Raw genomic sequence first — 27421 nt, 5'->3', positions numbered from 1 at the left:
CAATCCCTGTCTTCATTTTGTATTCTATTTATGTTTGTTGCCGTACAGATTTTCTCATCTACAACAACAACAGCTACCCTTTATTAACCAGCTCTATCCATTTTTACATATAAAAATATTATAAAATACCATATATCATGATATAATAAAATATTAGACATGAAGGAACTCTTAATTACGCGTAACAAAAATAAAAATATTAAATATGATTTAAAACTTACCGAAATTCTTTGATTTGCGGAATCGTTGCGAGAGTGTGGTCGAAAACCAGGACCGGGTGGTAAGTTTTTCTGAACACAACAGTTAACACCAGGACTAAAATGCAACTCAACATGAAAACGCTCTTCTGATGTTGGATCTTTAGTCGGATCTTCATACAACATTATGACAATTTGTGACATATAATTAAGTTCAGAAACCATAGATATATAATCCATAGCACGTCGCCATTGTTCATCAGTCAATACATTCAGTAATCCACCATAACGTAATACAGTTAGTAATGAGTGTACATGGCTTTCACTAGTGAAATATAAACGTGTACGTACGTGTCTACCTGGACTTGCAACACCATGACTATAATGTGGATTTAATCTATTTACAGACTCATCATCAACTTCTTCAATATTTCTTTGCAAATCAGCTTTAATTTTCTTAAGTAAAGGTGTACATATGCCTTGTCCTATAGTTAGTTTTTCATTAATGGTCAGACCATATTCCTGAGGTATTACAATGTCTGCCAAATATTTTGCATAAATGTAAAGTTCTTCGGCTTGATCATATTGCAATGTGTGTTGATTATGTTGTAAATCGTATTTAATACAATCGTATATATCTGGAATTTTGGATATATCATATAATTTTGATTTGGTGCTAAAATCTTTTTCAATTTTTTCCCAACGGCGACCCATTAAATCCCAAGTTTCGCCATGGTAAAGTATAGCATCTTTCGTTTTTGTGTCATCCTTTTTAACACTTATTATAGCGAGCAAGTCTTTTATTAATTTGTGCACATAATTGCAACAGGCGACTGGATTTTTTACAAAGTCCAAAGCTTGATTAATTGATATACTGTTTCCTGGATTAATTGCTTCACGATCTTCACGTGTGAAATCACGATCATTTTGCATTAATTCATGTAAACGATTTTTGGCCCTGTAAATAAATTTAGAATAAATATTTATAAATAGTGAAGGGAACAAAACTTACATATTTTGGTATTTACTAGAATCGCAATCATTATCTAGTAAACCATTTGTATTTGCACTTTTTACCATTTGCACTAAAATAGGCGTTAGTTCACCTTCCAAGGCAAGTAAACCCTTGGCAAACGCTGCAGCGGTCATTTGTACTCGACCCTCATCGGAGGCATAAATTTTCAAATCATGTCGAAATGTAGAATGCAATCTATAATTGAAGCAAGCAATTTATGGAGTACATATAATATATTGATAATGTAGTATTTTACCTTAGTAAACCTAAACCTTGAGTGCCTGAGTAATCTTGTCTACCTTGACCACCAGGATACATGCAACGAAATATTCTACCTAGCTCTTCAGCTTGTATACGACCTGCTGGTGTTAACTCTCCACCCCATTTCAAAATTAATACCAGCGACGGCTCCTTCGGTGCATCTACTTTAAAATGTAAACCGACAAATAACAGTAATAGTAGGGTAAGAATGTAAAAATAGAAATCATTGGAAAGAAGTTGTGAAGAGAAGAGAAACAAGGCAACATAGGTATGTTGCCAAGTAATAATAGATTTATTAGGATTTATTCAAAATATACATACAATGCTTTACAGTATTACCATCATCGGAACTAGAACCTCTTGGACGGCCTTTTGGTTGGTACTTCATTTGTACTTTTCTATTAATGCCAGAAAAGTGACCATACCTAAAATTTAGTCAACATAAAATGTAAAGAAGTAGATTAAGATTATTGACTAAGACTATAATAATCATTATTTACATTTCCAAGACACTCTTCAACTGCTCCAACTTATTTTGTTTTTCTTCTATTTCAACATCGGCAGCTTTGGTTTGTATTTCAGCTAATAAAAAGCGTGCTATATCTAATATTTCTTGTAATTGTTTAGGTCGTTTTAACTTGACATGTCCGTGCTTATAACCATCATATTTTTCAAATATTTCAAAGAATCTAAAAATTGATATAATTAACTCAATTTATTCGTATATATAATAATAATATACTGAAACTTACTTTGGATGTCTCACTTCTACTTTCATTTTCTGTTTAGGTGTGCGATCACCGTGTCTAATCACTGCCACAACACAACGCAATTCCATCATTTTGCCAAAAGTAGTAGGAACAATGGGTGGATCGTCCAATTGAAATGGTACTGACCAAGGTATATGTAGTGTGGGGGTTAATTCACGTAAGATCATATTGCCCAAAATCTTGGCACAATCGTCATAATATTTGTTAGAATTCTTTACAAAACTAAATCCATTTACATCGCAAACATACGATTTACCATTAGCTCTGTAAGGCACAACTTAGAACTGTAACATTCTTGAGAGATTTTAAAGTGAGTATGCGACTACTAACCTTAACAAATCAAAACCGCAAACGGTTTGTTTAAAGGCCAAGCACACCTTTCGTGAAATAAGCTTCTCAGCGTGGTTTAGAATCACAGGATAACGTATCTCTTTACCTTCGCTATCGCGTTCCACTTTACCGTCAAGAGCTGGACTTTTGCGAGCCTCTGCATGCGCGTAATCTGGACCTACTGTGTACACCTTAACGTCCGTACCTGAAAAGTACACTAAGTTTTAAAAGTAATGCTGGATTCTAGAAATTCAAAAAAAAATATTTCAGTTATTTTTCTAGTTGAAAGTGGATATTAACTCTACAGAAAGATTATCTTTCTTAACTTAGCATAACAACACTAGGGAACGTAAATTTGAGGTATACTTGCGGATGCTCAATGCAGAACAGAGCAATGCTTATGTTTTATTTTGTTTTTTTTTTGTTTTTGTTTTTGTTTTTGTTTTGGTTTAAATCGTTTTGTTTGAGATTTTGTATGTTTTTGTTTTTAGATTTGATTTGATTTGATTTGGACTTGCAGCTGTGATGATAAAAACAAAAATATGATTATTGATTTAGTGCTAAATTTTCTATTAAATATAATTTATGAGTAGCGCGTAATTGTCTAAAATGTATTAAAATAAATTGTTAATAAAATATAAAAATAAACATATAGACACAAATAGACAAATAGAAACAATGAAAATAATAAAAAAAATAAGAGAAATAAAAATTATAAAGTAAACAGCATTGTAAAGCTTCATGAGATGTAAAAATACTTAAAAAATTAAAGCATAGAAGCTAATTATGGACAACTTCAATAGATACATAGTTATCTTAATTAAATGATTTTATGTAAACAACAAACGCTTTGAGAAACCAACGATAAGCACTAATAGAACCAACAAAATAAATAAAAAAGAACAATAAAAATAATTAACACAAACAATATTAACGTACATGAAAATCTGATATTTAAATAAATTCAATGTAATATTTTTATATATAAAAAAAACTCGTATAACGCTCACAATCAACGCCGAACATAACGCATAACGCATAACGCTTAACGCTTAACAAGGAACTTGTACCATAAACACCTGTGTACCATGGATAAATTTTGATAACTTCAAAACTGACTAAAAACTTTTGAACTCACTAAGACAATGCAAAGAAAATTAAATAATATTATATATTTCTGTATATATATATATATATTTGAATAATATTGTATAAAAAGCAACGTATAAGTTTTCTCTAAAAGCAAAGAGGTTACTTAACATATATCATATATATAATATTTATATTTTAGAGTACAATTACTTACCATCAGTAGGCATGAAATCTTCATATATAAAGGAACCAGTTTTACGAACACGAGATTCAGGTGAATAAACACTACTTCTGCTACCAATCTGCAATTTATTATACATTATAAATAGGTTATATATTTTCATTTCATTTTAAGTTTCTATTCACAACCTTTCTGAACAAACGTTGACTGCCACCACCAGCAGACGTTGGATAGTAGATGTATATGTTGTGATCTTCAGCTGAAACTGGTTTTTCCACAAAAGGTTTGTTGAAAATAATACCATTGACTTCCACATGATCTTCAGATTCGATCAACTCATGTTCTAAATATATTTCAATAACAAAATTAATATTTACATATAACATATAACATTTCATTCAACAATCTCTAAGACCTACGTTTTGGATCTGGTGAGTCTCGATCAAGTACTGCATACCGCGGTATTTCAATGCCCTCCTTTTGCAAAATGGCGTAAACTCTGCGACGATCTTGTATATCATATTGCATATGTAAATTGTTAAGTACAAAAGGTTTTCTTAGTTGCGCATATTGTATGGCTTTTTCCAACGGAAATCCTTTCGAATGGAATGAAACAAGACAATCGCATATTGGCCAATTTTCAACAGGTTCCTGTAAGAAATGAATATAATAATAATATTAATTATATTATAATAAAATATATAAGCAATTAATGTAATGTTTAACTGATTGATTGTACTAAAATTCATATATCTGGTAGGGTTAGATTTTGGGGCTATTACTTTTCTAACAGTTTGTCACTTTTAAAAATATTAAAAAAAAAATAATCGGAAAAATGATTTGTTCAGTAGAGAGCATAATGAGAACAGAGCACACCTTTATGTCCAAGGTTGATACCAAGATTTATTTCAAGTAACACCTGCATTTGTATGCCATATACCTGTATTAGATAGATAAGGGGTTTTCAATAACAATTCTATATACAGAGCCATTTATTATATAGTCTACAAACAATGTACGCGATATATTGTTATAAAGAAACATTTAGATGCTTTAAAACTAATTTTAGTACTAAACGGATCCAAGTCTTTTTTAAAGTTATCATTATAAATTAAATTTTGTATAACAAAAAATCGGATTATGTGAATATCAATCCAAAAAAAATTAAGGTACTATTAGCTCCTATAAGTCGAAGATTATGGCTAAGCTTTTTATAGGTTTGGAAACCTGAAAAACAAGCATATTAAAGTTTAACAAGTTCAGCATAAAGAGGTATTAAAGAAGAAGAGAAGAAGAGGTGATTAGAGAATGTTGAACTTAAACCGGTCCAAATAAAGAAATGGAATCGCTTCGATCGGACGCAGTCATAATTCAATAGGGCTTAACAGATTTTGTGGAATATGAAAACAGATGGATGATATTTGAGGAATAGAGTTCCAGTGGAAATACATACATGGCTGTACGTACCTATATAAACCATATGTGCATAAGTTTATAACTATTTCTCGAAAAATGTGGTTATTTTTCGCTTGTTGCAAAAAGATTTTATTACTTTATATTTATTAAATTTAATATATGATCTACACTCTATTAGTTTTTTAACCTCAAACATATTTTTTGATATGTTTGCGAGATACTTTTTCGGAAAGCACTAATTTCTGGTTTATTTTTAAGATAAAAAAAATTTATTTTGTAGGGAATTTTTAACTATACTTTATTTTAATTAATTAAAGTAATAAAAATTATATACTTCAATAATTATGAATTAGTTGTAATCTGTTTAGGCAAAAGTTTAAACGTGTAAACACATTTCATGTTAATTGCAAGGTAGTATTTTAAAGTAAGTTATTTATTATTATAGATTTTTCAAATAAAATATATATTTTAAAAATAATATAATCATTAATATATAACAGACAATATTAATATTATGTAAAATCTATATATATGAATATGAGTATAATAGGTACACTATCTGTAGTGTATATGTACACTTTCATATATAACTCATGCATGAGTTGGGCGATTTAAGTTATATATATAACAACACTTTTATATTTTTAATAAAACATTAAATTAAATTTCTCTTTAAACAAATTAAAAACTATCTACTTTAAAATATTATATTAAAAAAAAACTTAAAATGAAATTAAGTCCATAATTACCTCAATATATTACCAACGCTCCTATATTACTTTAAAACACAACCCCTTATACAGTATTTACACATTTAGAAATAGATATATTAATATAAAAATGACCTACCTTCAATATAACATCCTCTTCAAAAATAAGCATTTTGATAAATTCGAATTCCTGCAAACGCGTTAGAATCTCCTTCATGGGCTTTGATTGAGTCTTTTTTGCCATGGCACATATACCGACCACAACTTGTTTTCCTGAATTGGAAGATGTACTACAATCCGAATCCATGCCATCAGTACTTTCACATAAATCAGTGTCACCCTGAAACAAACGTCAAATTTAGATTATTTGTATGTATACCAAAATTTCAAACTATCTATGTCAGAAATATATAAAATGAAATCAGTTCGTCTTGAGCAAGCATTCGAGCTGGACTGAAATTTCCTTGTTCTTCAAAGTCGATCCAAAAATTACAATTTTGCTTGTATTACAAGTGAACCTCAAATTATTCAAGTCACAAATTATCTTTGCAAATTAATCGAATCTTTTTAAAGGTTAGTAAATTATTTTTGCTTGCGTATTAATAATTATTGCTGCTATATATATATTATATATAATATTATTAGTACTTCTTACTTTTCGCTTATGAAATTATTTATATATATATGTATATGATTGTATTTGTATTGAGTTGTCACCGTTCTGGCGGTAGTTCCACATATTAGTACAACCACTACTTTTCTCGAAAAGAGTAAGTAGGCGATTCTCAAAGGTTTTTCAAACCCACGGGGTCTTAAGGGTATGGCGGGTATATCGTAAAAATATTGTAAAAAGACAATTTATAGAATAGAATAATAGAATGAATATAGCGGTAGGTCCACATTTTGGTGCCCATATTTAAAGAATTTCAGAATTCTGCCAAAGCTAAATAGAATTCTTCCGAGTCATTTAGTGTAGGTATTCCGCTGATAAAAGGCGTTGAAGTATATTTTTTTCTTGAAAAAATTTTGACAAAAAAAAATTTTAAATTTTTTCATTTTTTTGACAATATGCTTTTGACAGTTGCTAGAAAAAAAATTGTCTAATTTTAAATGTGAAAATTTTTTTTCATTGTCAGTTAGTTTTCCTCAACATCAGCAATTTTTTATATCGCCATTAAATTTTCGCGTGTGAAGTCAATTAATAAAAGTTATTGATATATAAAATATTGCAAATAAATATAAAATAAGTAAGGAAATTAAGAAACTAAAAGAGGTAATTACTTTTTTTATTTTTAATTAATTACTAGAATGTAAGGGCTCTACAAAAAAAAAAATTATTAGAACGTAAACTTTCGATATAACGAAAGATATAATGTCAAGACATTTCCTTATATATTATAAAAACATCTTTGGTATATCTTCCTTTGGCAAGTATTTGGTCGTCAGTTATGTAGACGCTTTGTGAAACCGTAAGTCTATTGTGCATATTAAATTTTTTAATTTCTTATTAAAAACTTCGGAACTTATTAAATAGTTTCCATAGAATTCTAACTTCTGAACAACCACGCCATCTGACTTGTCTAAAGTCTAATATTGATTTAGTGATAATTTTTACCAGCATACATAGAATACCTACTTATTTATATCGTTGATCAAAATTCCCACAATAGTTGATGGTTATATCGTTTTAAAGTATAACTTGGGGTTTTGTAAGATACTGAACACTGGTATATATGACAGAGACGGGTTACAACAACAGAGACTTTCACTGTAAATGTTATTTATAAATTTAGAAGATATTTAGTGTGTGATTTTTACGACGCCACAATTTGGCGATTAATTTTCGTAGATTTAAGTATTCTCAGCAACTTTTTTCACAAATATTTATGTCCATATAGCTTTCTTCTTGAGATTTCCAGCTACATTTACATAATTTTACATGAAAAATACCAACAACGATTGGTTTTTTGTTTTCTTATATACTAAATATAAAGTTATATTAATCCATAACAAACTAATGTACAAAAATTGTAGTTATCTTATTTAGACTAATCTGTTCTTTTTGTTGAGATACAAAAGTCATTTCACTATTCTTTAACTGAAATCTTGATTTCTGCCAACATCTTCAGTGGTATCTAGGTACACATAATAATGAGGACTGTTGGCACAACATGCAACAATGCGAAGACTTGTAAAAAATAAATATTATCTATAAATCATATAATCAGAAAGGCATTTTACAGTATAACTTATAAAACATTATTCGTATAGAAGATATGCAAGAAATTAGAGGAGCAATGTGATCATTTTTTTTTAGAAAATATGCAAAAAGCCTTGCAAAAAATTTGGGATATAAGTAAAAAAGGTTACTTTAGACTCACCTTAAATCATGTCGTACTATAAGTATAAGAAAAATTTTTTGGATCACAGAAAGTATCTCATGCAATAATTCTTAAATTTGCTAATAATAAATTTCATAAAATATATGTCATATTGTTGTTGTTGTTGTTATGATTTGAGTTATTGCTATTGCGCATTTTTACTCTTTTGTGACTGGGAGGCTTATCCCTGCCCCATACTAAACTTTAACTATACTAGAATCATTATCATTTATTTATCTTCTAACTGATGACGGACCGTAGATCAACATATCTTCCTGTGCGTCCTGAGGTGTCGTATTATAAGTATAAATAAACTTTTGGGTCTCAAGAAGTATCTCATGCAATAATTCTTGAATTTGCTAATAATAAAAACTTTTGATAAATTAGCTTATTTGCTGAGATCTGAGACATATTGACTTGCACTTCAGCACAACAAAATAGCTGCTACTTCTGAATCTTCTAAACCTAAGGTGTTGGTATAGGTTTGATTAACTCTCTTTCCGCTACTCACATGCATTGTACTTCTTTCTCAACGATATGGTAAGTTCCCTAATTCTTCTTTTTTTTCTCTCTTATATCGGATTTGATTTTGTTGTATGCTCTTTGATTAGGAACTACCCAGGTCTCACCTGATCTTTGACTACTATTCGTTTATATTCAAAAGATGGTACAGTTATGTTTTCTAATAAGAATCTATATTTATTTATTGAAGCACCCTCTACTTGTTTAAATTTTGGAATGCAATTTTTATTGCACTTTTTGCTATTTTTGTGAAAGTGGCAAAGCAACATGTTCGGCGCATACTTCAGCTCACATTTAAACAAAGAATTGTATGAAATATCATTTGTAAAAGTTAAATTTATCATTGCATAATAACATAATTGAAAAATTTTAAAAATGAAACTCTGTAGCATTGCAAAAGGTTTGACAGCTCAGAAATCAAAATTTTAAATATACTTTAAATGCATATCTTACGTTTGATATAGCAACGATAATAAAATAATTGTCATTTGTGAAGTGTAAAATTTTAAATTACAAATTTTTGTTTCAAAACTTTGTGGTACAAAAATATTGTGTTAACTGTTAGGAAGCAAAACTGTGCAAAATAATCATAGGAACGCAATTCGTGAGTAGTTTTTATAAAAAAATAAATAATAGTAATTATATTAAAGTTTTAATATAAATATGCAAAATGTAAACAAAATAAAACGACCTACATTTAAGCATTCATCACAAAAACAGAAGTCATCACCCTCATCACCTTCGTTATCGTAATCATTATCATCATTATCATTGTTATCAACCTCAGCCGTGTTACTGAAAATTCCGTCATCGTTGTTCGTTGTTTCTTTATTTGAGACGCGTTTGCCTCTTCTCTTATTCAATTTTCGTCTTGTGTTTGTGGCGCCATCGTCTTGCTGTTTAGAGTCATCATTTTCATCCATGTCATCGACTTCATCCTCATTGTCAACATCGTGCAAAGCAGCTGCGGCATTTGCTGCTGCTTTCTTTTTATGTCTCTGATGACGCGCCTTTAATTTTTTCAAACGCCACCAATCTTTCAACCAAGTCCACTCCATTGTTTTTAAGTCTATACTACTATCTATGTATTATTAAATAACAACTATGTCGTCATCTAATTAGATTTTATTTTGTTTGTAATTTACACTATAATAAATTCGCTCACGACTTCACAACACTCAACTCAAAATCGTTGTTATCGCTTCCGCTAAAATATTTATACTAACGAGAGCACTCCAGCGTATGAAATACAAAAGCTTTTCAATAAAAATATACGTTTTACTTCCCATAGAATTTAATTATTTTAAAATTCTTATACAAAAACAATCGAAGAGCGAAAATACTTGCTCTGTTTTCATTTTATACTCCCCAGAATAGCTGCCACTGTGACTGGAAGATTGTCTTACGTCTCACAACGAATTCGGTAAAGTGAGCAGTTATCAGCCAAAGAACGTCGCATTTAATCTTAAACCAAACAATCTTATAATCAAACTTAAGGTTTCATACGCTAATTCCAATAGCAAACTATCTGAGTGTGTAACTAATTATAATCCATCAACAAATAATAAACCTAATTAAAATATTTAGAACCAATCGAGCTGAAGCTGAAGGCAAAAATAACTCAAAATTAAATGAGAAAAATTTAGTTTATAGCATATGTTTGGTTGTCTATCTCAGATAAAATAGATAACATAACTTATTTTTATAATTTTCCCCTCTATTGCTATCTGTGAACTTCAAAAACCACTTTAGGATATTAATTATTAAATTAAAAACCAAAAATTAATGAAAAATAATTAAGTATGTATGAAAATTTAAATTATTTACTCTTCAAGCCACACATAATACTATATCATAGTATTCTAAACTTAGATTTGTTGTTAGACTGTTGCGGGTCTGTTAGTTCATTGCTTGCCGTAAAAATATCGTAGAAGAGGTCTGCATAAAATCTCATAGTAAATTTGTTTCTAGTATCTTGAATCCACGCTGCACATTAGCTGAACAATAACAAAGCATTTTTTAACTTTATTTAAATAAAAATGTTTTATTAAGAGTTTTTTCGAACAATAGTGAACTACAACAATAAAAATTAATTTTATATTTTAATTAATTGAATGTTAGGCTGACCACACTGCTCTTTCGAGTATTACCAAATACCCATCATCAGTGGTCTTGGAATTATTTCTTGTATTTAATTATTCGTAAATAATTTTTTGAGACTGCAAGTACGAGGAATCGAACTCGTGCCCTGTCAAATTTAAATTTCAGAGTCAGCACACCTTAACCAACTGATCCAAAGCCGTACTTTACTTTAATGTTCGTACATTTTTCTGGAGTTTTGTTACTTTGCTGTGAAAGTTTTATTAAAAAACTCACTTGCTGTGTTTATATTAGAACGAAACCATAAACCAGCTGCAGAATAATTGAATTACTTAATTATATTTTAATTTTTAATGTTAAATTTCAATACTATTCTGTTTATAGTGGCATTATTTGTTGCATGATTCTTTCTTATGTATAGAACCTAATCTAGGAACGTAATACTGAGAAAGTCATGCTAATGTTACTCCACGAGTCGCACGGGCGAGACCAATATTTTATGCTTTATAAAATTAATTAACGATCAACTTTATATCAGCCATTCTCTTGCTGATCTTGCAATGTCAATAATTTTTTTAACTTTTCAACCAAGTTGTCTCTATTTTCACTGGATCACCAAGGATATGTAAGGTGGCATTATTGTGATAAAACATAAATACTTTTCTCTTGATATACTTTTACCACTTTTTAGGTGAGATTTTAATCAATAGTAGGAGTCCATTGGAATCGCATTTTGTGAAAATGTAACTTCTTTGGACTGAGATCTTTATTCATAAAATTTTATCATAAGTATAATATTTAGTTGACATCATCTGTCATGCTATTCAATTGACTATTCATTTTTGTCTAAACAGAAATTCGTCATCTCTAATTCAATTTTTCGCTTCAGCGACATTAATTATTAACTATATAGATTCCAATCAATCGTTAAACCAATCAAGTTGGTAGCTTATAAATGATGTTACTGCCGTTATCTTCCCAGACACACATTGTTATCTTTAATATTGTCATCCAGACTTTACTAATTTTTCGCTTCAATGGTATTAACAATTAATAATATAAATTCAAAGCAATCGTTTGGTCTGAAGGTGGTCGTATATCAATGATGTATCTTATATCACCTTTTACACCTTTTTTTTTAATCATATAGGTTTCAACATCATATATATGGTATGCACGTATTAGATATATTAACCCACAATTTTTTTAAATGGAAGCATGTTTTCTTAGTCGAAAATGTGTTTCTCATCACTTACACTTTTTTTTTTAATACAATATATATTGATAGTTCTTGTATCGCTAACTGTTGTTAAACCAACCTACCTATCTATATTTCTGGTTCTCAGAATGAAAATAGATCGCTTATATATACAAGCAATTGAATTGCAGTATAAAATTTAATTTATGTTAATAAACTATAAATCTATAAATAAATTCAAGTCAGTACATTTACGCTTTGTTTATGTTAAGTAAAAATAATTTATTTTATAAATATAGATACTTTATCTATTTATAATTATTTTCTGTTAAAAATAAATCAAACATTTTTGTTGTTGTTATTATTTTAGCATAGTTATAGGGCGTTCAAATATTAGACATAAGGAAAAGTAAACAAATTTTAGACACTGACGGAATAATAATTTTAGCTTCAATACAAGGCACATCTCACAATTTTATACTAAATTTAATGTAAATATTTGATTAAATGCTTACGATGTCAGCCATATTAACATAGAAAACACTTTAATAAAACTTGCAATTTCAGACCAACGAATGGTCTCCACTTTGGACCGTTTAGTATATCACCCGGCAACCACTTGTTGCACGGAATATTTACACACGAATGGGCATTGCAATCAAAATCGAAAGCGATACACCAACCGGCGAGGCGAGCTTATCGATTAGAAACTCAGCCAAGCCACGTTAAGTTAGATAAAGTCTTTTTGGTGGGAGTAAAGGAAGTCAATGTCAAACAAAGTAATAGGAACGTCGTACACATTTATGGTTCGGCTTTATTAACATAGGCAAGCGTTCAAATATTAAAATTAATTTCAAGATCAAACAAAACGTAACGATAACGGAGGAAACATTAGCTTAGGGGTTAAAGTGGATTAAATGTAAATAGGTGGAAGAAGAAAAATGTAAGGCAGTTTCTTGACTTTTCCTTAAGATCTTTTAGCAGAATACAGCCATAAAAACAAAAATATTTACAGTAAAATAAATGCAATTTAATAAACAATTTCAAAAATAACAAAAACAAATTAAAAAAATTAAATTTAAATTAAATAAATTATTATATAAAATCACCGCGTAAGAAGGAAGAGAAGATGAACGCATATCCAGGGGACTGTTAGAGGTTGAAATTTCTAAAGAATAAAAAATAGAAGAATTAAATAGTAAGAATAGAAAGAAAAAATGTATAAAAAATATCAATAAATATATATCTATCAGAAACATAATCAAATAATAGTTCAAAAATAAAAATAATGGATGGATAATCACAAATTTTTTTTCTATAAATGTCAAAAAAAAACTAAACTAGAAGATAAATAAATTATAGTGGGGCCAACACAAAAGTTTGATTAGACACTAATATAACTTAAAGGAAGAAGTGATAATTAGTTAGAGAATAGAAAAATTTGGATATAGTTTGAACTGAATATGACTTTTAGAGGCCCACCCCATGGTATAAGTCTTATAAAAAGGTTTAATATAGAAAATGAATGTTGATATATAGTCTTCTAACAAGCTGTAGGTATAATAGAAAATATATTTTGTTAAAAGTAGTTTTAATTTATAAAACTACTAAAATTTCATGTAAATAATTACAAGTTAACTATATTATATTTAATATACTATAGGTACTACGGGCAGAGATATAGATTCTATATGTGTATTTATAATACTGCAACGGTCCTTTATTTTAAATGGAACTAGTGTGATAGTTTTAAATGGGAAAAGAAATAATAAAATTGCACAACAAAGTAATATTTTAAGGCATGAGTGACTACTCAGAAAACTAAGCTTTCTGAATCAATAGATTAACGGGGGCATTTCATCTTTCAACATATTTTTGCCTAATATTTTTCATATATGATATACTTAGAAGCTTTAGTAATTAGCCTTAATATCTTTGATTGAACTCTTTGCTGGATTTCAATATTTGGTACACTTACATTATAAATTAATTAAATATGTTCATTGTTTTTATATACAACTAGTAGATGACCCGGCGAACTCTGTTCCGCCTTAAAGGCAATAAATAAGCAGTTTTTTTTTAATTGGAAAAAATACAAAAAAAAAAAAATACCTACATTAATCATTCATAATTTATTTGTGTATTTTAGTACACATCGCAAATTATCTATTTGTTGACCTCTGTTGTTCGCTCGACCTTCAGTCCTTAAATTTGCAGTATTTCGTATTGTTCTTGCATTACGGCTTTGTCGGGAAAGATTCGATCGTCTTGGTCGCGGCATTATTAAAAAACTAAAAACTCAAATTTTCAACCATACCATACATTATAATTGTTAATTATTTATTTTGTTGAGTTTGCAACAACCAGGTAGTTTTATTGATTAAAAACGATATTTATTGCAACACAAACTTATATTGATCTAATACAACTTTTAAAAACACATTAACTAAGTTATAGAAACTGTTAAATTTTAATAAAATATTTTCTTATATCAAAAATTTGAAAAATTTCAAAACCTACTTTGTCGTGAACGGGATAAACAGGTATCCTATGTCCTTCTCCTGGCCTTAAACTACCTCCCTGCCAATTTTCAGCTAAATCGGTTCAGCCTATGTCCTTCTCCTGGCCTTAAACTACCTCCCTGCCAATTTTCAGCTAAATCGGTTCAGCCGTTCTTGAGTTATAAGTGGTGTAACAATAACACATCTTTCTTTTATATATATAGAAGATATATAGTATAAGATAACTAATCAGATCTTAAAGAGAATTGTTTAAACTAGTTAACGTTAAGAACATATATATAATAAATCGACATACTATTGAATAACTCATAACTCTTTAACAGACATCCATAATACTCGCTTTTGGACGCAAGCATTCACTCTATTCGTTATTATCATATACTTAAAAAGTATATGTCTTTCGCTATCATATGCTGCCCATTTTTTCCCTGTTTTTCTAAACTTTTCTTAGCTGCATGTTTACGTAAATATATGAAAATTTCATATGAATAAATTATATATAATACCAACCACATAAATTTGGTGAAGAATAGACATGACCCAATGGTCTTTGTTCATTTATTTCAGAATTTGTAGCCATACAAAAGTGTTGATGATGATTTTGATATTGTTGACGTCTAAGCAACAAACGCTGTCGATTGGCTTGATTATTACGATTACGATAACGATTCCAACTAGTTGTGGTGTATCCACCATTATACACAAACTTATCAAAACTGTTACCCATATTATGTTAATTATATTAATTTTGCTGACAATATGAAAAATTTCTAAATGTCTATTTGAATTCCGAGAATGATTAATCAACACCTTTTCTTTTTTATTTTAAATTAGTGATTAGTATGTAGTTAAAACATGCAATGTAGAACTTAGAGAAATCTTATTTAATATGTTTCCAGGCAATCAAAGCTTATATATTTTTCTTTTAAACTTTGTAAACCAAACTTGCATACAATATATATATTCATACTCATATAATATATAAGTTCATACAGTTCATTGAACTGATTTTAATCTACAACAAATATTTTGTTTTTATAGCTCATCTACCACTCAAGTTATAATTAAGTAATCTATTATGTTGTATAGATATTTATATTTCTATAAGAATGTTTTTCATTTTACCCTTTATTCTATTACTTCTACTTAAAATATTGTAAAATTATTGAAGTCTGCTTTTATGTTCTCTTTTATAAGGGTTAGACATTTCTTCCCACTATTTATACCCATTATTAACACAAATTTCTCTTATTGGCTGTATTAAACTAAATGAGCTTATCATATCTGCATATATTATTAATCAGATATTCTAATTTATAAATATATTTAAATTTTCTTATCTATATCTACTTAATTTGATGATTAATTAAATTACTTTTCACATTAATCATTTTTTACGTTATCAAAATAAATCGTGCGAACTAATGACAGTGTATTTACATCAATACACTGATAAATGTTTGTATTTTGATAAGGAAATATATTAAATTTTAGACAACGAAAAAAATAGTTACTTGTTTCAGTTCTTGTCAATTACTTATATTACTTAAAATATGTCTGAACCTAATATGTTCTTTAGCAGGAAACTAATTTTCAATAACAAAATTGCATGTTCTTAAAGAAAAATCTAATAATAAGTCCAACTTATTTATGACAATTTCCATTTGTTAACTTACCTATTTTGATAAGATTTATAGTTAGTTTAAAAGAAGATTCATTATAGCAGTCGAAAGGGAAAGTTATTATTTTTTAAAGTATTTTGATTTTGTTTTACAAAACCGCATTAGTTTAAATTCATATCATCAAAACAAGTATTGCCTTTGCCCTTATTGTAATCTTCCTTCTGATTATACCTATCAGTACAGATTTTTTAAGTTGATATCGGGTTATGCTGACTAAACTATCCTTAAAATTCAACTATGAAGAGTCTGTCAAAACATGATAACAATCTTTAATCACTTTCGATGTTGATCGGTTATATTTCTAATTGACTTCTACATTGATATTTACTGTTTCAATTCTATCTTTCATAATATTAGTTATGATTTGATGCAACTGTAACTTAAAGAACTATTTTTCGTACATATAGTACAAGTATTGCATTTCTTTCTCCTCCAAAATTTTGGATTTTTTATTTTACAAGACTTTTACTTTGAAAGATTCAATGAACTCCGTTACTTAAAACCAATAAGGATAATATATAAACCTTACAATATATACGTTGTATATTTAGTTGATTTTGTTGATATGATCTGACATTGACTTATTGTAATAAATTAATTGATTATTATTTTTCGAAATAGTTTTTCAACTATTTAATATAATAAAGAGGACTTTATTGAATTTTTTATTCTTTCTAACTTTATTAAATTTGTAATGTCTATAAGTCTACAAACACGAATCGTATAAACAAAATTTTTCATAATCAACTTTCTTTTTATGTTCAGTCGTATGTGATAAAAAATAGTTTTTAAGTTTGTTAAAATTGAATTTCATTTTAAACTATATTTTGTTTTAGTGCACTTAACATTGGCACATATCTACATATGTAAGAAAATATTATTTTTATTTGAAAAAATTCGATACATAGGACGTGTGCGAGTTAAGCTAAGTTGATACTAAACCAAATGGCAGATTTTTTGGGATTTTTTGCACTGCACGCATTTAGCCATTTATCAACACGTATCGACACATCACTACATTATAGGCACAACTTAGAATTTCTCTCATTTAGAACGCAACTTAGCGAACTCAGTAATAATTTGCATGATGTTAGCGATATGCTCAGATTATTTAGGTGTTCCGAGTGTAATTCTGAAGCACCCTTTTTGGCTAGTTCGTCTGCTCTGCAATAGCCGAAAATATCCCTATGACCAGGAATCCAGATTAGAGAAATATTGAGCTGCGTCGACATTTCTTTTAGAGATGTGTAGCAATCAAAAACCATCCTAGATGTAAATTTGACTGTCTGATAGTATGTATATATTACTGCCAAATATTCACATTCAAACAAGCTATAGCTTCTCTAATGGCGATCACTTCCGGCTGAAAGACACTACAATGATTGGGTAGCCTAAAGTAGGAAGATTTATTAAATTCCTCTGAGAAAACTCCACTGCCTGTACCACTACTTGTTTTGGAACCGTCAGTGAAAATTTTAAAACAGTAACTGTAGTATGATTAAAATCTTGTCTTGAACATTGTAGGTTTTCTTTATATATATATACAATAACAACACTGAAAAAACTAAATAAAAGCACTATTGGTAATTTTTATTATATGTACTTAATTTTATCGATCTTAAATTAAATTTAATTCTCTCAAAAACGTGTTTAAATTATTCACAGGCTTCAATCAGTAAAACAAGCTGAACATTTCTTACAATAATTAATACAAAAATTACTATTTACTTTTTCTTAACTTTCATCATTCCACATAAAGATTTTACATATGTATTTATATTTAAGTAGAAATGAAAATTATTTTCACAATTCCTAAAAAAACAAATTTGTTTACAAAAGTGTAAATAAAAACAAAAACAAAAAAAAAACAGCATACAAAACAAAGTAAATATTTTTTCAAGTGCTTTTGCGCCCAAAATTTATGCACTAACATGGGAGATGAAAGAGATGGTGTGGAGAAAAGTGAAAAGTTTTATGCGATAATAGTTCAAGGTTAAAAAGTTTATGTGGCTTTATTATGATGTGTGGTGTAAATGGGAAGGCGAAATCAGATGAGTTAGTATTTTATGATGGCATTGACATTGATAGTTGCATGTACAATTCTACGTACATTTCGCATGTTGATTTGTACACACAAAAAAGAAGAAGCAACAGAAGTCGAAACTTCGAATGAATACAAGATTGGTATTCACCATATCGAGGTCATAGCAGACTGCAAGCAAAATATTGATTTTTATCTGCTTTAGCAGAAACACAATTTCAGAACCTCTGTCATGTCAAAAAAAAACATTTAATTTAAATTAAAAAAAAAAAAGCAAAAGAATTTACATTTCCATCACAGCCTAAATAGAATCCTGGCCGCTGATTTGTGCGTTCACTCATGATGACTTGCTGCGATTGTGCTTGTGCCTGTGCCTGGGCGGATTGACGTAAGTCCTTATAACCTGATTCGAGCTCTGTATATGACATTGTGTGTGTGGGTGTATGAGAGTTGTGTACGTTAAACGTTAAAGGTTAATAATCTTCACTACAAATTTTGTGAAGCAAATTTTTTTGTTGTTTAGTATTAGCATTTACTACAACAAAACAAATAATATAACAACAATTAAAACAAAAAACCGTTAATGTTATTAATAAAGCATATAATTTTTTATTTGCATTTTTATTGCCGAATTTTTTTCATGTCCACATTTTTTCAGCACTTTCTACGCACTCATCGATTTTTTATTCATACATATAGTTTTACTAATAGAATCTTATATAACATTATTTGACCAAATTTAAATGTTATTATTTGTAAGACACTTATTTATGTTTAGGATTCTGTTAAAAATGCACATTATTTTTCATTTTTTAGCACATTTTTTATATAAAAAGAAAAATTGAGCAACTTCTGTAGAACCCGCGGACCACAACCGCCGAACGTAACAACCGAAAAACAACTGTGTTCGTCTCCATACTTCGCGTTTTGTTTTGTTCTTTCTTCTCCTTTGGTTGACATATTCTTCTTTATCTTCATTTTATTTTGTTGCTTTGAGAACAAGATGCATATCGTAAATTATCCGCTGTACGCTAGCCGTTAAACGTTAAGCATTTAAATTTCAATAACAATACATTTACTGTTTATTGTTGACCAAATATTTTTTAATAATAATTTTGTTTTTAACGAGATAATTGGTTCGAATTTTTTAAAATTTACAAAAAAAATGTATTTAACTATTTTTATTATTATTATATTATATATTATTATTATATTATATATTATTATTATATTATATTATTTAAAAACAAATTATTATTAATAACAATTCATTATATATTTAAGCATAAGAATTGATATTATTATCTGAATTAATTAAACAAAAATGATTTTTAATTAATGTTAAGTAAAAAAACCATTGTAGACTTTTGTAAAAATGCGTTTAAAATTTAATGTGTATAAGCTTTTTTAATTAAGTTTGAATTTCAATTTAATGAACATAACCTAAAAGCTTCTACCTAGAGAGCTTTTTTTAAATTTTCTTAACGTCAAAATCAAAATCAAAATTGTAAAAATAGTTTCTGTCACTTAAAAATATTCTTTTGTTTGAAAGCATTTTAAACTTCAGTTTCATTAAAAACATTCTTAAAATTTTATTTTAATTTTCTTAAAATTTTATTTAAAAACAAAAACAAACAATAACCGCAATCAATGCATCGCTAAGCAACAAATTTAAATAAAATTTAATTTTCAGTTTTATTCCGTTGTAAAAATAATCAGTTTTGTTTAAATTTTCTATAGCAACATTCACCATGCAACGCAACGAGCCAAAAATGACTGACGAAAAAATCGTTGGGGAAGCACAAAAGGGGTGCGATGAGTTAAAAACCCTTTGTGCTAGGAATACCATCATTTTGTCTGCTAATCGTTATGACAAAATTCGCAAAAATATTACCAAGTATGAGGTGTTTGAAAAAGAGCTGGAGGAGGAGAAAAAGTATTCCGAGTACCTTAAGGAGGGAAGTGACAAGTTAGTTGCCAAATTTGGAGGCAACTATGTGCAAACTACCGATCAGGCCCTTAAGCAAAAGGAATTACTTGAAGCTCAGGCAGAAGAAAGACTTCGTCAAAGTACGTACTTCTATTTTTATTTTTATTTTACTTCTATTTTTATTAATTCGAAATTTCAGGCCAGCTTATGTATGAAGCAGTTTTGATTAAAGAGGAAGAACAACGCAAAAAGAAGGTCGAGGAAGCAAAGGAAGTCTTAGAAAAAATGCGTAATGGTCCTCGTGAATTGCGTGGTGCAGCTTTACATAGCGAAGTTTTGCGTTGTCGCAATGTCCAAATGGCTATTAATAAGGAGTTTGAAAAGGCTGTTAAGAAGCAAGAATGTGCTGATATGGTGAATATTGACAAGCACGGTATGGCGTTCATTCAAGAGGAGCAACAAAGAATGGCCAATAATGCTACTGCTACTAATAACTATAAGCGTGAATTAATTGATGCCATCAATGAGAAGTGCAAGGCACGCGTTGAAGAAAGAAAGCAAGCTATTAGAGATTTCCAGGAGGAAACCAAGATAATACAAAATGAACTGAAGAATCAGGTTGACAAAGAGAAAGCAGCTATGGAACGCAAACGCGCCATTCTTAGACAAAATGCACTTGAAGCTATGAAAATGGTTGAACAACGTCGTCAAAGTATGTTTCTAATTTATATTTTTTACTCTTTTACTATATTTTTTTTAAATAATAACTAGGGGAACGTCTGGGTGATGAAATTGATGACGGAATGGCATGTGTTTACGGTACTGGCGTTCATCAATTGATGCAAAAGCAAGCCGAAACAAAGAAAATGTTACATGGTGAACGTCTCAATAAGATAGAAGAAAACACCAAAATATTTGCCCAGTTGCCTACCAAAGAGGAGTATGAAACGAAGGTTCTGCGCCGTGATATTAGTCGCGATAAGTTGAAGTTTACTGCTGAAGAACAGGAAAAGGTTCGCAGAGAGAAAGCGTCGAAACAAGCTCGTATTGAAGCTTACTTGGAAGAAGTCGAACGTCAAAAACTAGCTAAGCATCGTGCTGAAGAACAGCGTCGTTTCGAAATGGCACAACGTTTGAAGAACAATGAGGTCACCTGCCAATTCAATGAGTCCGAAAAGCAAAAACGTCAACGCCAAGCCTTCAACTATCGTTCGACCTTAAATGATCAAATAGAATATCGTCGCCGCAATTTATATGCTCAAAAGCCAACTCCACCACTGTGTCAGGATGTAGAGGATGATGTTCAACATAGATATTTCTTTAAGTATGCCCGCAATCTAATGGAGGATGCAAAGAAAAAAGATCGTCCTCTTTATCCATTTGTGCGCGTTGTTAACGAATACAAACGTGCTAATCAAATCAATTGTGACCGTAAAGTTCCTCGCCACTTGGTTTCCAATATTAATGTTGGACACCAGTCGTATAATCCAAACTGCAAATACCAATGTAACTCTCCTCAAAGGCGTCGTGACTTCAAGCCCAGACCTGCACCTGATGAAAAGGACAAGGAGAGTATTTTGGCCAATTGCCTCAGAATCAATCAGTTGGTTGCTAGTGTCGCAGGTGGTGGTGTCATGGAGAAAAGATCAGAAGTGAAATCTGAAAAGGGTTGCGGTGATTTGCTTACCGATAAGCCTGCTGAGTGTAATGAAGAAAAAGACAAATATGTTTACACCGTGCAAGAATTAAAGAAAATGAACAAGTATGATGTAGATGCTCATATCTAACTTAACAATATATTTGTACTACATTTTACACTCATCACATCCATTCTAAATACTTGTTAAAACAGAAAAAAACAAAAAAAAAATTAAGCATCATTTTAGTATGTTGTTTTCTTATATATTATATACAAAACACAGACTTCAGCAACCATACAATACTTAATTCTGTGGTAGTTCAAGACTGATTTTCTTTGTTTAATTAATAACAATTGTGATTTTAAAGACTTATAATAATAATAAGAATATAATTTAGTTAACTTCGCCTTCTTGGTGACCTAAAATTAATAAAGTTATAACAAAATTAAGATTGTTGCTTTTTATTTTTGTTTTTCATTTGAAATGTATGCGCCGCCTACCGCTTCGACTTCAGTGCCTCTAATTTGGTTTTAAGACGCATACGATCTCGGGCTATAATCTCCATGCGGTCTTTGACTGTGATATCAAACAAAGTCATATGTAAGGTCTTGCTGGCAGATGTAAGCTAGAAGAGTAAGGAAAATAAAATATAATGAAGTGAAATAATTTATATTAAAAAGTAGTTTTTATCCAAAAAACCAAAAAAAAAAAAATAGAATATTTAATAATTATTTAAGAATAATTTAATAAAAATAAATTACGAAGTTCAGTTTATAATTTTAATGCTTCAAGTAAGATTGATATTCTGTGAAAATGTTTTGAGAATTTCCAAAATCAAGGACATGTACTTTAAAGAGAATTTACAAGTTTACAATATTTACCCATCTTCATAGTCTATTATAATCTACAATTATAGATATGTATGATTTAACTAACTTAGAAGCTGTTAATGTAGCTTACTTCCTCTTCACAGTTTTAAGGATACGAATATGTACAATAAATGTCTCCAAGTCGATGTGTTGATGTTTGAAATAGCACACGTCGTCACAAACTAACCCAACTACGACGATTAATATATATTTCGTGCATTCACATAGAAGCGTTGATATCTATAACTAATGAAGGGGTAAGGTCTTTGTTCTAAGAGTGGTAAGCGGTGCTTGGTCTTCGTTACTACCAAGTGGTACTGGGACGTAAACTTGGCTATTTATGGAAACAACCTTTCATTCATTTCACATTCTAAACAACCCATCTTCTTCTCACTTATCTCATACCTTCTCTATTTCTTATATATTCATATTTTGTAATTTCTTTTATATCTCCTATTTTATAGATCTTATAGATCTCGCGCTACAACAGCAATATATATAGCTCTTATAAGTAATTGATTTAAAGTTCTGCAACCGTCTATCTACAATGATAATTGTCACAAACTATAGCCGTAGTCGGAGAAAAAGAGAACCAAGTTTGTTAACGAATGGACTAATAGATAACAACCTTATCTACGAAACCACCTCTTCGCAAGCAACTCTGACCCTACCAAATCCTAACTCATGTATTTGTATATGTATTTTCTTTTATGCTTCCTATTACATAAAAGAAGTAAGCAAGAGAAAGTAAGACACTTTTTTTATATACCTATTTAAGAGAGATAGTAAATAGACCTCTTCGAATCTTAGATCTTAAAAAAACAAACAAATGGTAATCTGGTAGACATAGATGTTATTAGGTACTGAAAACATAACGGCGCTTATGCGATACTTGTGGACAGAGGAAAAAACCCTGTCGCCACAAAAAACAACTGTGTTAATTATAAATCAAAATTTTATTCTTTCAGAAACTCTTATAAGAAACTGAAATATTAATTACTTATAGAATCTACTAACCTGTTGAAAAAGTCTAACCTTCAGCTGTATATTAGCTGGTGTGTTGTTATCCGCAGGATTTTCTATCGTTTCGATATGTAGTCTCAGCACGAAGAGCAACGTGTCTCTTATAGTTGCCACAACACGCTTAACATGTTCAGTCCGAAACAAGCGCCGTATCAGAAACCCACGAGCATACTTATTAATGACTGTGGCTGCGGCGTGTTGCCGTCCTATGTCAATGTCATTACCTAAAGTCTATAAAAGAATTATCTTGCTTTAATTAAATATACTTAAGTTTAGATAATTTATTAAGTAAACTGGATTTATTTGCAAAAGTTAAAAACAATTCAACAATTTTATTTAAAATTCTCTAAAATAATTAATAAACTTTTTAATAGAATAAAAATTTTGACGGTGCATAAATTTGAAGATTAATTTAAGTTCGATTTCTTTTGATTCATTATTAGCGCAGTATTGTGGATTTTAATAGAGTTTTGACGGAATATTTTGGGGGCTTTGAATAAAAATTTATATAAAATTTAAGGCACTTTGGGTTATTATTTCTTGATTTTAATGAAAGCCTGAATTCCGTCTTGCGAGTCTCAATTGAGCTTTGATTATTTCTGATATTGATTATTTTTGATATTCCAGGCAAGCGTTAAAGAGAGGTGAAATAAGAGAAATGTGTTAGTCAAATAAAGTATTATACGCTTAAATTAATTGAAATTGAATTTATGTGGGACAAACCTTATTTCTTTTGCTCAAAACCGTAGGCGATCTTAATCGACTTGTCACCATGTTTTGTCCATCTATTTCGGGGCTGTTCTCTACTCCCGCGAAGCTGTTACGTCGTGCTGAGTTAGGACGTGCATTTTGAAGTGTTATTCCATCACAATAACTAGATTCTAATGAAGTTATACCATCGCATGTTTTGTTCGTTTCAGCATCGGAGTGTTGAATAGAACTACTCGAAGTTAGACCAGTAACATCAGGAATTACGACTGTTCTATGTTTAGCATTGCAAATAAGTAAATTTTTCTCGGCATTAAGTGCATTAATTAAACGCTTTCTTTCTTCTTCTTGCTTCACAATAGATGTGAACAGTTGATTTTCAGTAGGAGTTAGCAAATTTCTGCTAGGAGTGCGTCGTTGTGGGTTTTGTATTGTCGGAGTTGAATTGCAATTAGACAGCGAGTATCTGTCGTGAATTGTTGGCTTTTGTCCCCGAGCAGTTGCACATTTGTTATCGTAAGGTGAATGTGGTTTTTGCGACATAGTAGAGGAGCGAGCGGATAAAATATTTGCGTTATAGCCTGAAGGGTATCTACGTTGTTGTTTAAATGGTGGTGAAGGCGATTTTTTTGTATTAACCTTTTGTACTCGTTTAGCCTTTGATTCTATTGTGTCTCTAGTTGCACTTGACGATAATTGATTACGACTGGCAGGTTGGTGTGGATTATGCTTCGCGGTTAATGTTGTGTCAGTTGCTTTTTTAGAAATGGTGTATGGTGAACGATATTTGGAGTTCACTTGATTTGCAGAATATGAATCTACTGAGTTATTTTTCAGAGAATCATTTAGTTTATTCCCTGTTGAGTTGAATGTTTTCTGTGTTTCTGGTTTTTTTCTGGTGGCACCTTTAGGTTCAGGTTGCATATTATTAATGGTTGCATCAGAATCGGAATCATCTCTTATACTTGATCTTCTTCTATGTTCTACAAAATGGTTGGCACTATTCGAAGTTGCAACATTAATTTGCTGTGACATATTAAGTGAATCTAGACTGCCACATTCTAATTTATTGATGAGCATATGGTTTCTTAAAGCGGGAGATGGTTCAATTAAAGTAAAGGAACTTGAGCGAACTAGCGAGCTATCTGACTGAGAGCAACTGAGTGTTAATCTTCTTTCTACCGCTGGTGGATCTTGTGGAAATGGTTGTGGAGAATTAGTATCGCTTGAACTGTCATCGTCTGTGGTTTGATCTGCGTGGGCAATATGCAGAAAAGTAGTATTATCTTCCGTTGCAATAGAATCCTTCAACACGACCATTTCTGTTTGTGGCGTAGGGGGACAAACACATATTGAGGGTACTTTAGCTTTAATTTCGTCATTTGTGTTTCGTGTACGTTTCGGTTTTTCTTTAAATTTGTCTAGTTTACTGACATCTATTATTATCCAGCACTGGTTACTAACTTTGCTCATATGGACAACAGTGTATTCATTTTGTAAATATTTTATCACATTATTCGTTGGATAAATAACACTTTTAAAATGATTATCGAAGGCCACAGTTTCCGTCAGTTTTAATTTTTTTAAACGTTCTTGTGCATTATATGAAGGCGGATTAGTTTTAGTCAGCTTATAATTATTATTTAACTCATCCTCCTTAAGCCAATTAGTTATTGTTTGAAACGAAGCATCCAGTTCGAGGTCACGTGAAAATTTGCGACCTCGTTGGCATTGTACATTATTGCATTGAACAATAGTTTCTGCTTTTTCGCTATTATCAGAACCTATAGTTTTATCTTCGCATTCACGTTGTTTCCTACGACAATCTGCGAATTGTTTTTCAAGTTCTATGGCCTTTACTTTGAGCTTCTGAAATTCTATCTTCATATCTGCAGTCACCTGTAAAATATTATTAGTTAATAATTATTTTAACATATTTATTAATTAGTGGACAATTATTCATTTAGCATTCAAATATTTTCGCATATCTATAATATATTTGCAAAGAGTGAACTCATTGTCTCACTTGAGTGCTTGAGTGGCTTACAAGTGGTGGCAAGATCGGCTTCCCATCGATGCGGAACACTGATTCAAATTTTCTATTGGCATTGGCTGACATCGTTCCTTCCTTTTGCATGTGTTAGAAAATTTAGCACAGCGCTAATTAAATCGTTAATTAAATTAAGGCAAATGTTTTTTTTTTTTCTTACAAAACTTTTTTGTCAATTTTATGCATTTTATTTTTGATTTCGTTACTTTAATATTTTACTAATATAAAATTTTCTTAGCCTTCTCTAAAATTTACAATTTTCTGTCAAAATGTTTTTCTTGACCCGTTTTTATAAATGTCGTTTTGGTCGTTATGACAACAAAATTCTACAGGTAAAATGCACAACGCTTTTAGCGGCACAATCGGGCAAATTGATTCAAATAAACAAAACTACAATGCACAATTAGAGATGAATAAAAATATTCAACAGTTTCGATTAATTACGATAAAAATTCGCTTTACTTATTCACAATAATACGAAAATGGAAAATTTTGAAACGTGTTTACTTTATTAGAGCTTATTATAGACAGATTGTAATTTTCTTCGTTCGATATGCTTCGCTAAAAACCTATTTACATAGTAAAGCTTAATTTTATTATAGTTTTGAATCTCACTTTTATTTTTATAGTTGTGCTCATAAATAAATGTTTCAAATATTGCAGTAATATTTTTTTTGTTCAAAATATCGCTATACAATTTTACTATTGTGAATCGCATACTAAATACTTGGTTTTGTACAAATTCCAATACAATCGAAATTTTGATTCTATGATTTTTTACAT

The 27421-nt window shown here is 29.9% G+C and overlaps 4 protein-coding genes across 21 annotated transcripts in view; 1 reads left to right on the top strand and 3 right to left on the bottom strand.

Moving 5' to 3' along the window:
• The window catches only part of LOC119671502 (inositol hexakisphosphate and diphosphoinositol-pentakisphosphate kinase), a 28845-nt gene extending 9504 nt beyond the window's left edge, over positions 1-19341 (bottom strand). For 2 of the 16 annotated variants that reach the window (XM_038082157.1, XM_038082164.1), the window contains exons 1-12: positions 9571-10097; positions 6112-6312; positions 4266-4497; positions 4035-4189; positions 3880-3967; positions 2574-2790; positions 2226-2507; positions 1974-2162; positions 1795-1898; positions 1469-1637; positions 1210-1407; positions 222-1155 (exon numbers count right to left, since the gene is read on the bottom strand). In XM_038082157.1, the coding sequence (XP_037938085.1) occupies positions 222-1155; positions 1210-1407; positions 1469-1637; positions 1795-1898; positions 1974-2162; positions 2226-2507; positions 2574-2790; positions 3880-3967; positions 4035-4189; positions 4266-4497; positions 6112-6312; positions 9571-9933 (3132 nt within the window). In that variant the 5' untranslated portion in view covers positions 9934-10097. Of the gene's footprint in view, positions 1-221; positions 1156-1209; positions 1408-1468; positions 1638-1794; positions 1899-1973; positions 2163-2225; positions 2508-2573; positions 2791-3879; positions 3968-4034; positions 4190-4265; positions 4498-6111; positions 6313-9570; positions 10099-13282; positions 13342-15205; positions 15484-18705 lie in introns of those variants that run through there. The other 14 variants (XM_038082169.1, XM_038082165.1, XM_038082166.1 and 11 more) reach the window with 14 other exon arrangements.
• Positions 1-27421, bottom strand: part of LOC119671504 (mucin-5AC-like) — a 531335-nt gene that overhangs the window by 148102 nt on the left and 355812 nt on the right. The window lies entirely within an intron of this gene.
• On the top strand, positions 6410-22225 carry LOC119671513 (trichohyalin-like). 2 transcript variants are annotated; one of them, XM_038082189.1, is made up of 4 exons: positions 6410-6545; positions 20159-20488; positions 20548-21060; positions 21120-22225. In XM_038082189.1, the coding sequence occupies exons 2-4, from the start codon at positions 20170-20172 to the stop codon at positions 22133-22135; spliced, it is 1848 nt and encodes a 615-aa protein (XP_037938117.1). In that variant the 5' UTR covers positions 6410-6545; positions 20159-20169; the 3' UTR covers positions 22136-22225. The 2 variants fall into 2 exon arrangements, with proteins under 2 accessions (XP_037938117.1, XP_037938118.1); XM_038082190.1 differs by lacking the exon at positions 6410-6545 and adding an exon at positions 9415-9479.
• LOC119671510 lies at positions 22214-26836 on the bottom strand. Of its 2 annotated transcripts, XM_038082182.1 has the most exons (5): positions 26636-26836; positions 24604-26487; positions 23875-24111; positions 22489-22613; positions 22214-22407 (listed from the first exon to the last, which is right to left on the bottom strand). In XM_038082182.1, exons 1-5 carry the CDS (start codon positions 26723-26725, stop codon positions 22386-22388), a joined length of 2358 nt encoding a protein of 785 aa, XP_037938110.1. In that variant the 5' UTR covers positions 26726-26836; the 3' UTR covers positions 22214-22385. The 2 variants fall into 2 exon arrangements, with proteins under 2 accessions (XP_037938110.1, XP_037938111.1); XM_038082183.1 differs by lacking the exons at positions 22214-22407; positions 22489-22613; positions 23875-24111 and adding an exon at positions 24271-24479.

This window comes from Teleopsis dalmanni, chromosome 1 (assembly GCF_002237135.1).
Source record: "Teleopsis dalmanni isolate 2A chromosome 1, ASM223713v2, whole genome shotgun sequence".
Taxonomy (NCBI): Eukaryota; Metazoa; Arthropoda; class Insecta; order Diptera; family Diopsidae; genus Teleopsis; species Teleopsis dalmanni.
Note: the sequence above shows the minus strand (reverse complement) of the source record. Positions and strands in the feature narration are given on the sequence as shown.